At 41.9% G+C, this 15,075-nt stretch overlaps 1 protein-coding gene across 5 annotated transcripts in view; it reads left to right on the forward strand.

The window, feature by feature from the left end:
• Window positions 1-15,075, forward strand: part of LOC138754937 (P2R1A-PPP2R2A-interacting phosphatase regulator 1-like) — a 63,738-nt gene that overhangs the window by 7,050 nt on the left and 41,613 nt on the right. For 4 of the 5 annotated variants that reach the window (XM_069919975.1, XM_069919973.1, XM_069919972.1 and 1 more), the window contains exons 2-3: window positions 1,462-1,543; window positions 11,398-11,454. In XM_069919975.1, the coding sequence (XP_069776076.1) occupies window positions 1,462-1,543; window positions 11,398-11,454 (139 nt within the window). The remainder of the gene's footprint in view (window positions 1-1,461; window positions 1,544-11,397; window positions 11,455-15,075) is intronic. The other variant, XM_069919974.1, reaches the window with a different exon arrangement.

The following is a 15,075-nucleotide window of genomic DNA, read 5'->3' on the forward strand; positions in this document are numbered from 1 at the left end:
AATATATGGAAAAAAATTAAAAATAACAGTTCACAAAAAGTGAGGCAGTGTCTTTGGTTCATTGATTATTCGTGAATCGGATGGGCAGTGGGCAAGAAGCTGTCCTTGTGCTTGTCTTCAGGCTCCTGGACCTTTTCCCTGATGGTAGCAGAATGAAGAGGGTGTGGACAGCGTGGGGTGGTTGTCTTTTAGGATAGAGGACACTTTCTTAAGACTCCGCCTCATGTCAATGTCCTTGACGGAGTGAAGTCTGGTGGCTGTGATGTCGCAGGGCAAGTTAACAACCCTCTGAAGTTTATTCTTGTCTTGAGATTTGATGCCTCCGTACCAGGAAGTGATGCAACGGGTCAGCATGCTCTCCACGGTCCACCTGTAGACGTTTTTGAGAGCCTTTGGTGACGTACCGAATCTCGTCAAACACCTCAGAAAGTGTAGCCGTTAGCGAGCCGCCTTGTGATTGCATTAACGTGGAGGCTTCAGGACAGATCCTCCGAGATGTTGACGCCCATGTGTGATAGTACAGATTCTATCACCAATGTGTATATGTACAGATTGTAGTGTAGGATGACTGATTGGCTGAGAGTGTAGCCACGCTTACTGGCAGGTCTTAAAGGGTTGCTCCTTGCCAGACCAGGTCATTCTGGACTTGTCGACCTACATGTGATACGCTCCAGTCTTTTAGTTAATAAAAGCCTTGGTTTGGATCAACAAGTCTTTGGTTCTTTCGACGCGCTCTACACCATTTGAAGTGTTAATTTTTTACTTTCTGAGCTCGAGTCAAGAAGTTTTAAGTTTTTGTTTATTGTCGCATGTGCCAAGGCATAAAGATTTGTTTTGTGCACTATCCAGCAAGTCTATCCATTCATAACCACAGCAGACTAAATGCAATTTAGAGAGTAAGGAGTGAAAACCAAAAGTCTGCAGATACTGTGGTTGTTGTAAAAATGCAAAATTTCTGGAATGTCCATTGGAGGTAAAGATATATAAAGGGCCTAAGCCCTTTTTTTTTTGCGGAGAGAGGAAGATGTGTCTGGTGGTGGGATCGTGTAGTAGGTGGCAGAAATTGGCAGAGGCTAATATGTTGTTTGCGGAGGGGTGGAAGGTAAGAATGAGGAATCCAGTCCTTGTTGTGTCTAGGGGCGGAGGGCCAGGGGCAGGTCAGAAATGTTGAAAAGACATCTTTACCTCCTGTGGATGCTGCGAGACCTGCTGAGTTCCTTCAGCAGTTTTGAGTTTTTACTCTGAGAGTAGGGTTACAGTGACAGTTACAGGTTAGTCAAAGTTCAGTATCTGGCAAAAAGAACTTGCATTATTTTGCATGTGTTTGTTATCATAATCTCTTGGATTACAACTCATTTGTGATTATTAAAAAAAAAAAAGACCATTAGAGTGATCCAGAACAGGCGAACGTGTGCGTGGATGCTTTGAAGAGAATAAATTTCTCATGCTTGTGTTTTGTAGTGATGCTTCACCGGTGTTTCAGCCGACCTCCCTTCGATGTCGGAGGAGCAGTGCCTCGGTAAATCTCGGCTGCCCTAACTTGGTAAGTATCGAATTGCAGGACCTCTTCCCTGTCTTCTTACATGAGCTGTGGTCCCACTGTCACGTTGGTCAGCAGGCTGGGCTGAAAGTAGTTCAAAAGTAAAACGTGAAAGTCTGCCGACACCATAGTTGAAGTAAAAACACGATGCTGGAGGAACTCAGCCGGTCAAACAGTGTACTTGGTATGTAGCAAAGATAAAGGTACATAACCAACATTTTGGACTTGAACCCTTCATCAAGGTATGAGAAAAATATGGGCAAGCGTTCTCCACCCACCCCCGGACCATTTTGTTCGGGTGACTGCCTACATTTTGTCATACCTTGATGAGGGAAGGGCTGAAACCCGAAATGTCAGTATGGTATCTTTATCTTTGCTATATAAAGTCCATTGTTGATATGCATAGTTTCTCCAGCATTGTGTTTTACTGAAATCATAGAACATTACAGCACAGAAAATAGGCTCTTCAGCGTTCTAGAGTGTGCCAAGCTATTATTCTGCTGAGTCCCACTGACCTGCACCCTGTCCATATCCCTCCATATCCCTCTCATCCATCTGTCTGTTCAAATTTTTCTTAAATGTTAATGTTGAGCTCTCATTCACAACTTCACATCCACTACTCTCTGCATGAAGAAGTTTCCCAAAATGTTCCCCTTAAATTTTTCCCCTTTCACCCTTAATCCATGCCCTCTGGAATGTATCTCATCAACCCTCAATGGAAAATGTCTACTTTTATTTACCCAGATTTCAGATTTATTGTCAGACTATATACATGCCATCACATACAACCCTGAGATTCTTTTTCCTGCGGGCCAGGCAGAATTGCAAAAAAAAACTGTACTCAGCATACACATGTAAACAAACTGTGCACAAGTAAGAGTTCTTAAACGAGTCCCTGATTGAGTTTGTCGTTGAGGAGTCTGATGGTGGAGGGATAGCAGCTGTTCCTGAACCTGTTGGTGCGAGTCTTGTGGCACCGAAACCTCTTTCCTGATGGCAGCAGCGAGAACAGAGCATGTGCTGGGTGGTGTGGATCCTTGATGATTGCTACTGCTCTCTGATGGCAGCATTCCCATAGATGCTCTCTATGGTGGGGAGTGTTTTGCCTGTGACGTCCTGGGATGTGTCCACTACCTTTTGTGGGGCTTTACGCTCAGGCGTGTTGCTGTCCTCATGACAGACCATGATGCAGCTGGTCAGCACACTTTCCACCACAGTTCTGTAGAAATTTATATAACATAACATAACAATTACAGCACGGAAACAGGCCATTAGGCCCTTCTAGTCCGCACCGAACCAAACACCCCTTTCTAGTCCCACCTCCCTGCACAATGCCCATAACCCTCCATCTTCTTCTCATCCATATACCTGTCCAACCTTTTCTTAAATAATACAATTGACTCCGCCGCCACTATTTCTCCCGGAAGATGATTCCACACGGCTACCACTCTCTGAGTAAAGAAGTTCCCCCTCATGTTACCTCTAAACCTCTGCCCCTTAATTCTTAACTCATGTCCTCTTGTTTTAATCTTTCCTCCTCTTAACAGAAATAGTCTATCCACATCCATTCTGTCTATCCCTTTCATAATCTTAAATACTTCTATCAAATCCCCTCTCAACCTTCTACGCTCCAAAGAATAAAGACCCAATCTGTCCAATCTCTCCCCATACTCCAGATGCTTAAACCCAGGCAACATTCTGGTAAACCTTCTCTGCACTCTCTCCACTCTGTTTATATCCTTCCTATAATTAGGCGACCAGAACTGCACACAGAACTCCAAATTAGGCCGCACCAACGTCTTATACAATCTCAACATCACCTCCAAACTCCTATATTCCATGCAATGATTGATAAAGGCCAGCATACTAAAAGCCTTCTTCACCACCCTATTCACGTGAGTTTCTACCTTCAGGGAACGATGTACCGTTACTCCTAAATCTTTCTGCTCTTCTGTATTCCTCAATGCTCTCCCATTTACCAAATATGTCCTATTCTGATTCTTCTTACCAAAATGAAGCACCTCACACTTATCAGCATTAAATTCCATCTGCCATTTTTCAGCCCACTTTTCTAAGCAGCCCAAATCCCTCTGCAATCCTTGAAAACCTTCTTCATTATCCACTATTCCACCTATCTTAGTATCGTCTGCATATTTACTAATCCAATTCACCACCCCATCATCTAGATCATTAATGTATATAACGAACAACAACGGGCCCAATACAGATCCTTGAGGCACACCACTGGTCACCGGCCTCCAACCTGACAGACAATTATCCACTACCACTCTCTGGCCTCTCCCTTTCAGCCAATGTTCAATCCATTTGACTATCTTAAAATTTATACCTAAAGACTGCACCTTCCTAACTAACCTTCCATGTGGTACCTTATCGAAGGCCTTACTGAAGTCCATATAGACAACATCCACTGCGCTACCCTCATCCACATTCCTAGTCACCTCTTCAAAAAATTCAATCAGATTGGTCAAACATGACCTTCCTCCCACAAATCCATGTTGAGTGCTCCTGATCAGACCCTGTCTATCCAGATATTTATAAGTACTATCTCTAAGAATTTTCTCCATTAATTTACCTACCACAGACGTCAAACTTACAGGCCGATAGTTGCCAGGCTTCCTCCTTGAACCCTTTTTAAATAACGGAACCACATGCGCAATGCGCCAATCCTCCGGCACTATCCCCACATCTAATGACATTTGGAAAATTACCGCCAGAGCCTCTGCTATTTCCTCCTTCACTTCTCTCAATGTCCTGGGGAAGATCCCGTCTGGTCCCGGAGACTTATCCACCTTTATATTCTTCAAGAGCCTTAAAACTACACCTTTTGTAATCTCTATATTCCCCATATTTACCCAATTTGCTTTTTTTTATCCCACATCTCCCAATATCCTTCTCCTTAGTGAATACCGAAGAAAAGAAACTATTCAATATCTCCCCCATTTCTCTAGGCTCCACACACAGTTTTCCACTCTGATTTTCTAAGGGACAAATTTTGTCTCTAGCTTTCCTCTTACCATTAACATATTTGTAGAACTCTTTTGGATTAGTTTTCACCCTGCTTGCCATAGTTTTCTCGTACCTTCTTTTAGCTTTCCTAATTCCTCTCTTAAGATTCCTCTTACATTCAATGTATCTTTCAAACATCTCTTTAACTCCATGCTTCTTATATCTAATGTACGCCTCCCTTTTTCTTCGAACCAAGTTTCCAATATTCCTTGAAAACCACGGCTCTCTCAAACCTTTTGCCCCTCCTTTTAACCTAACAGGAACATAAAGCTTTTGCACTCTCAAAATCTGATCTTTAAAAGACTTCCATCTCTCTACTACATCCTGCCCATAAAACAAATTGTCCCAATGCACACCCTGCAAGTCCTTTCGCATCTCCTCAAATCTAGCTTTTCCCCAATCAAAAACCTCAATCCTTGGCCCTGATTTCTCTCTTTCCATAATGACATTGAAGCTGATGGCATTATGATCACTGGACCCGAAGTGCTCGCCAACACTAACCTCCGTCACTTGACCCATCCCATTTGCCAACAGTAGATCTAACACTGCTCCTTCTCTGGTCGGCACCTCTACATATTGTTGTAAAAAACTATCTTGCACACATTTCACAAACTCTAACCCATCCATTCCTTTCACAGAATGTGTTTCCCAATCTATATGTGGAAAATTAAAATCTCCCATAATTACAACCCTGTGCTTATCACAAATATCTACTATCTCCCTACAGATTTGCTCCTCTAGGTCTCGGTCCCCTCCGGGTGGTCTATAATACACCCCTACAAGTGTAACCTCTCCTTTCCTACTCCTCAGTTCCACCCAAATAGCCTCCGTGGATGTGCCCTCTAATCTATCCTTCCTAGGCAACGCTGTAATATTTTCCCTGACAAGCAATGCAACCCCACCTCCTCTTGCCCCTCCGACTCTATCACACCTAAAACAACGAAACCCAGGGATATTCAGTTGCCAATCACATCCCTCCTGCCACCATGTCTCACTAATCGCTACCACATCATACTTCCAAGTATCAATCCACACCTTCAGCTCATCCACCTTTTTTACAATACTCCTGGCATTAAAATATATGAATTTCAGAGATTTCCCAATTTTTAATCCCTGTTTTCCCTCATCTTTAAGAACAACATTATTTACTTTTCCTGCCAATTGCCCTTCATCTTCTTCCAGAGCATTTCCCTTCTCTATCACCTGCCCATCCATATTCAAATACTTACTACAAACTTTCTTTGTTTGCATTCTAACCTTCTCCTTACTGCTCTGTACTATTTTGTTCCCTCCCCCCAACCATTCTAGTTTAAAGGATCCTGAGTAGCCCTAGCAAATACCTCTGCCAGGATTCTGGTCCCCCTGGGATTTAAGTGTAACCCGTCCTTACTGTACAGGTCACATCTCCCCCAAAAAAGGCCCCAGTTATCCAGAAACTTAAAACCCTGCCCCTTACTCCACCCCTTCAGTCACGTGTTAATCCTCCACCTCATTCTATTTCTATTCACACTGTCACGTGGCACAGGGAGTAATCCAGAGATTACCCCCTTTGCGGTCCTTCTTTTTAACTCCCTACCTAACTGCCATTATACCCATCATAATTTTGTATACCTCTATCAAATCTCTCCTCTTTCTTCTACACTCCAGGGAATAAAGTCCTAACTTGTTTAGCCATTCCCTGTAACTCAGTTCCTCAATTCCAGTCATCATCCTCATTAGGGCTGGACATTGCCTCTCGCCACAGAAGCTGTTAGATATTTTGCTGCTTAAAATGTGAGGGGATGTGTCAGTGCAATCAATGCTTCTGAGAAGCTTTGGGGAAGAAACGGTTTTGCTGTTTTCACTTGTATTTTGTAACAACAATGGCTCTATTTATGTAACACAAGGATTGTGCAAAAATACTCTGTGTGTGAGAGAGAGAGAGAGAAGAGAGAGAGCGTGCGCGCTTGTCCATATTGGCTACAAATTGGAAGGAGTAGAGGTTAGGGAAGGTGACTGAAAGCTTAGCCAAAGCTTAAGACCATAAGATATGGTGGTAGGAAGTTGGCAATTCAGCCAATCATGTCCACTCTGCCATTCCATCATGAGCTGATCCATTCTTCCACTCAACCCCACCCCCATGCCTGCTCCCCATTAGCTTTGATGCCCTGAATATTAAGATAGCTATCAATCTCTGCCTTAATTGACCTGGCCACCTACAGCTGCCTTTGGTAGCAAATTCCACAGATTCACCCCCTCTCTGACTGAAGAAATTCCTCTGTGCCTCTGTTTTCAATGGACGCCCTTCAATCCCGAAGTTGTGCCCCCTTGTCCTTGATTCCCCTACCACGGGAAACAATTTTGCTGCATCTACCCTACCCAAGATTGCGCTTGCGTGGGATCATTGATTCTACCTAACTCCAGTGTAAGGAAAAACAGTGCCTTGAACTGCAGCATTTCTACTTTTGAAAGTACTCTTACAAAACTGTTAGATAGGGATTTTCTAAATTGAGAGCCATTGATGATGAGGTAAACGATGACTTATTGCAAGTAAGGTTTATCTGCGGCTTGGAGGGTTATCTGTAGAAGATGTTATTGGCCCAGGGCTTTATAAGGCACTGGTGAGACCTCACTTGGAGTATTGTGAGCAGTTTTAGGCTGCTCATTTAAGAAAGGAAGTGCTGACGTTAGAGTGGGGTCAGAGGAGGTTCACAAGGATGATTCTAGGAATGAAAAGGAGTGTTTGACAGCTCTTGGCCTATATTTGTTGGAATTTAGGAGAATGAGGAGGGATCTCATTGAAACATTTTGAATGTTGAAAGGCGTGGACAGAGTCGATGTAGAAAGGTGGGAGAGTCCAGGTCAAGGTGGCACAACTTCAGGATTAGCATATAAGGAACGATTGTCGGCTCTTGGACTGTACTTGTTGGAGTCCAGAGGGATAAGGGGTGGGGTCCTCATAGAGACACTTTGAATGCTGAAAGGCCTGGATAGAGTCGATGTGGCAAGGATGTTTCCCATGGTGGGGGATTCTAGGATAAAGCATACACCTTCAGGATAAAAGGGCGTCAATTTAAAACAGATACAGAAGGATTTCTTTAGTCAGAGGATCGTGAGTCTGTGGAACCTGTTGAAACGAGGTTGTTGGGTGTATTTCAGACAGATTGACAGATATTTAATTAGTTAGGGCATCAAGGGTTACGGGGAGAAGGCCGGGGAGTGGGGCTGAGTAGGAGAATGATTAGAATGGTGGAGCAGACTTGATGGGCCTCCTTCTGCTCCTATGTCTTGTGATTTACAGAATCCAGTTGGGAAATCTGACCCATTGCTTCAGTATTGCCAGAAAATGTTAACAAAAAAGTTTGAATCCTGAAGGCCTGCTTGATCTGTTGATGAAATAATTTGTGGACATTTCCATATTGTACAGCTCTTTGGGGCACTTCACTAGAACAGTGCTGCAAAAGTATGATTTTTGCCTCAGTGTCCACCTGTGACGTACAAAATGCATTAAAAACTTGCTCACCAACAGTAAAAAGGTCTCCTGCTGCAAATTAATGCTTCACTGCCATTTAATTTAGATTGCCTCAATTTTTTTTTGTGGTTGCAATATAGGTGCAAATATTGTTAAATTTATTAAATTTTTATTACATGCAGCACGGTAACAGGCCATTTTGGCCCACGAGCCTGTGCCGACCAATTTTCACCCAATTAATCTACACCCTTGGTACGTTTTGAAGGATTGGGAGGAAACTGGAGCTGCCAGGAAAACCCACACAGACATGGGGAGAATGTACAATCTCCTAGGACAGTGCTGGATTGGAACCCTGGTCCTGATCACCGGTGCTGTAAAGGCGTAGCGTCAACAGCTGCACTAACCACTACGCCAACCGTGCCGCCCATGCCTCCAAGTTACATTAAAAAAAAATTAATTGTTGCAAGAGAAGAGAAAGAGAGGCGGAGTCTGGGGGTCGTTGTCCGTTTGGGAATCTGATGGCGGAGGGGAAGGCGCTATCCTTGTGCCTCTGGGTGCTCATCTTCAGGCTCCTGGACCTGCTTGTGCCTCTGGGTGCTTGTCTTCAGGCTCCTGGGGTCTGCTTTCTCAAGGCGCCGCCTCATGTAGATGTCCTCGATGGATGGAGTGAAGACTGATGCCTGTGATGGCGCTGGCCAATTTCACAACTCTCTCTAGTCTCTTCCTGTTCTGAACATTGGTACCTCCATACCAGACAGTGGTACAACCAGTCAGAATGCTCTCCACGGTACATCTGTAGAAATTTGCAAGTCTTTGGTGACGTACTGAATCAGAAATATCTGTATTAAGTCCGCCATAGCTGCTTGCCTTATTGCTTCAGGCCTTTAGCTGGACAAAACCCAAATCCCAAATCCTAAGGTGAGCTACAATTACAGTGTGATCATGAGTTTTTTAATGATCTGGTAATTTAAACAGCCAGAACCTTTCAACAAACAAGACAATGGTTTTACACTCATAGAGTATTCCTTCTAGTGGCTTAAACTGATGAATTGCATGATACTGCTCAGTGAAGTGGCAAATGCACTAAAGTAATCCCTTCCATGTTGTATGCAGAATGCAGTTCCCTTATTTAACAGCTCCTCGTTAAGCATTTGACACTGCTCCCCTGCGAGATCCGACTGCCATTGGCTCCGTACAGGCTTTAAATGGCCTGTTAAAGGAACCGACGGTGATTTATTTTAAAATCCTGCGATTGTGAGATCTTGGCCAAAGATGGCGGCGGCTGTGTTCGGCCTCGAGAGGTTGCAGACTCTGGGGAAGCGGAGGATTAGCGCAGGGCACCAAAAACCAAGGAGACCCCCCCCCGTTTGAGAGGTAGAGAAGATGACACATGGGATGGCGGGCGGATCTGCAAGGGGCTCTGAGGCTGAAGAGCACAGACTTGAGGCAAGGAGCCCACGCAAGCTGCTAGCAGCTGAGGTCAAGGGACTCGCCCCCAGGCTGCGGACTGCTGGAGACTGGCTCGAGAGGTACCAGGGTATCAGAACTGAGATGGGAGGGGGTGCCGAGGGTGTTGGAGGCTTCCTGATCTTGTCGGGTTGCGGATGGTTTGAACTGAAGGCTGTGTGCTGTGAGAGCACAGGAGGTCAATCCATGGAAACTCGACTCTGGGGGAACTCTTTTGCTTTTCCTTTTCCTTCTCTGACTGCAAGGAGCGCTGGGCAATTTCTGCTAATGGTGTCTCTTTGTCTGTCTTACAATAGACTAAATGAACTTGTGTGCCACATTTCACCTTTTTTATTCGAGGTGTACAATCGGGTTATCATTGGTGGATCAGAAGTGGAGATAAGTTCTTGGGAGTTACTATCTTGGAGGATCTTTCCTGGCCCCAACACACTAATGGCATCATGAAGGAAGCACGTCATTGCCTCACAAGTTTACAGAGGTTTGGTATTACATCAGAAACTGTGCCAAATTTCTACAGATGTGTGATGAGCTGACCAGCTGCATCAGGATCTGGTATGGGGGACATCAATACCCCTGAGTGTAAAGCCCTCCAAAAGGTAGTGGACACAGCCCAGAACATCACAGGCAAAACCAGAACGTCTACAGGGAATGGTGCAATCATTGGGAGAGCAGCAGCAATCATTGAACACCCACACCACCCAGTTCTGTTCTCGCTGCAACCATCAGGAAAGAGGCATAAGTGCCTCAAGACTTGCACCGCCAGGTTCAGCTCCTCCACCATCAGACTCCTCAACAATAAACTCAATCAAAGACTTATTTAAGGACTCTTACTTTTGCACTTTATTGATTTTTTTCTCTCTCTCTGAATTGCACAGGCAGTTGGTTTACATTAGTTATCTGTTCACGTGTGTTGTTCATATACATTTGTTTTTGCATGACCAATTCTGCCGCGCCTGCTGGAAAAAGAATGTCAGGGTTGTATGTGATGCCTTGTATGTACTCTGACAATAAATCTGGAATCTGGAAATCTGGTTTTATTACATGACAATAAAAGAATCTTAACACATGATCAGAGCCAAATCAGTAAAGGGTTTAGAGTTAGAGGATTTGGACGACATGCTACTGTTTGCTAGGAATTCTTTTAAAACATTTTAGTAAAAACAGGAAATCATCCCACCCTAATCCTACCTCATCAGGAGAAGCCACAATTAGCCATTGGCGCTGGGAGGCCAGGTAATGGCTGAGCACAAGATGCAGGTTCACTTGCAAGCCATATTTGCCTGGTTTGGCTGTTTTAATTAAGTCTGAATTTATAGTAAAAGTCCAAAAATCTGGATGCCAGCCATCTGAACCACCCAAGAATCCGGACTGAAACTTTTAAAATTTAGCAGGCTTTTGTGTGTGTCCATAAGTGCCACAGTGCACAGTGGCAACAAGCAACCATGCTGTATACAGATAATCTTATCCACAAAGAAATTCTTTGAAGACTATTTTTCTTTTACAATGTTCATTTTTAACATAATCTCAGTATTACACTTTTTTTAAGTGAAAAAATTTTGTGTACATTTTTGTTGACCTCAATTTTGCTTTAAAATGGCCCATTTTGATAAATGAAGCGTGCCTTATTTGCTAATGAATAAACAATCAAAATTTACCCATTCATCTCTTCTTTATTCCTCCTTAAATCTGAATTTTAAAAATACTGCCGGGGAATCCAGAAAATTTGCACCGATCCAGTCCCCTGAGCGTTCTGGATTTTAACTGTATTTTCTAGCTGCCAGCACAACAGTGACTCCACAGTTTTGCATGTTACATAATTATTTAGGTCAACTTCCAATTAATAACGCAATAACAGTTGAATAACAGGCTTTGTTTTGTTTTTGTTGTTTCCAATCCTCCTTCCCTCTTCCAGTCTTTCCCACTGTCACCATTCCGAAACCTCAACATTCGGATTGACCAGATTAGGCAGGTAAGGCTTACCTCGTGGCGTGTGATGCACCAAGCTCGATTGGGAGAAACAGTTAACCTACTGATGTCGCAATTTGCTCGACATTTGAATGACCGGAATTGCTGGATTTCCCCTTCACCTGTTTAGCCCTGCAGGTGTTGAATTGGAGCAGTGAAACCAGAAGGTCTGCAGGCGCTGTGAATGTAGTAAAAACACAGAAATGCTGGAGGAACTCAGCCAGTCTTGCAGCCTCCATCGGAGGTACAGATATAATGTTGATGTTTTGGGCCTGAGCCCTTCCTGAAGATAATGCAGGCAGGTGCCGGAATTAAAAGGCTGGGGAGAAGGGAAGAATGGGCAAGGGGAGGAGCACAGATCAATGGGCAAAAGGCGCTAATTGGATGTGATAAGAGTTCAGGAGGGAAGAAGGGTGAGAATTGATATTGGCTCTTTGAAAGGAGACAGTGGGAAATGGGAAGAGAGATGTTTTTTTACATAGAATTTACGTATTTTTTTTCCCATTCAAAAATGTCTTCCTATCTTCCAGAGTGGCTGTTCATGCACGAACGAGAAATCTCCGTTTTCTTGCATGGGTTTAGACTGCATACTGGACGTGCGGTAATTAGAGGCAGGACTTGCAAATATGTACTCGTCGTTAGCCTGTTGTTTCCGGAATGCCTGTAGCTAACTTTAGACTGCAGGTGTTCCAGGAAATTTACTCGGTGGGGAGGGGGTGGGTGGGGGGGGGGTTGGGCACGAGTTCCTCGTTTCCATTCACATCTTTTTACACAGACTGCATTCTGGAAACTTGATAAGTTTCATGCAGCAGCATGAGATGGATGAAAGGAGACATAGAGAAAGACGTGGGGGGGGGGGGGGGGAGTGAATGGAAACCAGAGAAGTCGATGTTAATGAACTTCAAGGAAGAGCTCAGGCCCGAAACGTCTTCACCTCTTAAGCGAGACCTGTTTTACCAACCCACAAGGAGGAACTTAGGAAGTTGGGCAGCATCATCTTTTTTTTTAATTTTTAATTTTTCACACCATAAATCACATTAACCATGGTACACACTTTTTCCTTTTCACACATATACAGTGCCATTTTCTCCCACCCACTCCCTCCTCCCATCCCACCCTCCCTACCTCCCCCCTCCCGTCCATTTAAGGTATACAATCTAGGATACATTAAACCAGTCAGACAATGTTGTCATTCAATAAAAATACACCAGAAATTCTACTGAGTCCATTCTTTTCATTTCCTTTTCCTTCCGTTAACTTAGGTAATGATTGTCCCCGGTAGGTTTTCGCTATTGTATTTAATGTAAGGCTCCCATATTTGTTCGAATATTTCAATATTATTTCTTAAACTATATGTTATTTTTTCTAATGGAATACATTTATTCATTTCTATATACCATTGTTGTATTTTCAAATTATCTTCCAATTTCCAGGTTGACATAATACATTTTTTTGCTACGGCTAGAGCTATCTTAACAAATCTTTTTTGTGCATCCTCCAAATCAATTCCAAATTCTTTGTTTTTTATGTTACTTAGGAGGAAGATCTCTGGATTCTTTGGTATATTGTTTTCTGTTATTTTATTTAATATCTGATTGAGATCTTCCCAAAAATTTTTTAATTTCTCACATGTCCAGATTGCATGAATTGTTGTTCCCATTTCTTTTTTACATCGAAAACATCTATCAGATACTGTTGGGTCCCATTTATTTAACTTTTGAGGTGTAATGTATAGTCTGTGTATCCAGTTATATTGTATCATACGTAACCTCGTATTTATTGTATTTCTCATCGTTCCGGAGCATAACTTCTCCCATGTTTCCTTTTTTATCTTTATATTTAAATCTTGTTCCCATTTTTGTTTAGTTTTACCATTTGTTTCCTCATTCTCCTTTTCTTGCAGTTTAATATACATATTTGTTATAAATCTTTTGATTAACATTGTATCTGTAATCACATATTCAAGGTTACTTCCCTCTGGCAAACTCAAACTGCTTCCTAATTTATCCTTCAAGTAGGATCTCAATTGGTAATATGCCAGTGCTGTATCTCGAGTTATATTGTACTTATCTCTCATTTGTTCAAAGGATAAGAATCTATTTCCTGAAAAACAATTTTCTATTCTTTTAATCCCTTTTTTTTCCCATTCTCTAAAGGAAAGGTTATCTATTGTGAAAGGGAGTAACTTGTTTTGCGTCAGTATTAGTTTTGGTAATTGATAATTTGTTTTATTTCTTTCTACATGAATCTTTTTCCAAATATTGAGGAGATGATGTAATACTGGAGAACTTCTATGTTGTACCAATTTTTCATCCCATTTATATAATATGTGTTCAGGTATCTTTTCCCCTATTTTATCTAATTCTAATCTCGTCCAATCTGGCTTTTCCCTTGTTTGATAAAAATCTGATAGGTATCTTAATTGTGCGGCTCTATAATAATTTTTAAAGTTTGGCAGTTGTAAGCCTCCTTGTTTATACCATTCAGTTAATTTATCGAGTGCTATCCTTGGTTTCCCCCCTCTCCATAAAAATTTCCTGATTATTTTCTTTAACTCCTTGAAGAATTTCTCTGTCAGTTGTATTGGCAATGCCTGAAATAAGTATAATATCCTTGGAAAAATGTTCATTTTAATACAGTTTATCCTTCCTATTAGTGTTAGTGGTAAATCTTTCCAATGCTCTAAATCGTCCTGTAATTTTTTCATTAGTGGATAATAATTGAGTTTATATAGTTGGCCGAGATTTTTGTTTATTTGTACACCTAGGTATCTTATTGCTTGCATTTGCCATCTAAATGGTGATTCCTTCTTAAATTTTGAGAAATCCGCATTATTCATAGGCATTGCTTCACTTTTATTTACGTTTATCTTGTAACCCGACACTTCTCCATATTCCTTCAATTTCTTATATAATTCTTTTATTGATAGTTCTGGTTCTGTTAAGTACACTATAACATCATCCGCAAATAAACTGATTTTATATTCCTTGTCTTTTATTTTTATTCCTTTTATATTATTATCTGTTCTTATCAATTCTGCTAGTGGTTCTATAGCTAACGCAAACAATAAAGGTGATAGTGGGCATCCCTGCCGTGTTGACCTGCTTAAGTTAAATTGCTTTGATACATGTCCATTTACTGTCACTTTCGCTAACGGTCCCTTATATAATGCTTTAATCCAATTAACATACTTCTCCGGTAAACTGAATTTTTGCAATACTTTGAACAAATAATTCCATTCTACTCTGTCAAAGGCCTTCTCTGCGTCTAAAGCAACTGCTACTGTAGGTGCTTTATTTCCTTCTACTGCATGAATTAAGTTAATAAATTTACAAATATTGTCTATTGTGCGTCTTTTTTTGATAAATCCAGTTTGGTCAAAATTTACCATTTTCGGTACATACTCTGCTAATCTGTTTGCAAATAGTTTAGCTATTATCTTATAATCTGTGTTAAGAAAAGATATTGGTCTATATGACGCTGGTGAGAGTGGATCTTTCCCTTGCTTTAGTAATACTGTAATTATTGCTGTTTTACATGAATCTGGTAAGCTTTGTGTTTTATCAATCTGGTTGATTACTTCCAAGAGGGGCGGAATTAATAAGTCTTTAAATGTTTTGTAGAA

This window comes from Narcine bancroftii, chromosome 2 (genome assembly GCF_036971445.1).
Source record: "Narcine bancroftii isolate sNarBan1 chromosome 2, sNarBan1.hap1, whole genome shotgun sequence".
Taxonomy (NCBI): Eukaryota; Metazoa; Chordata; class Chondrichthyes; order Torpediniformes; family Narcinidae; genus Narcine; species Narcine bancroftii.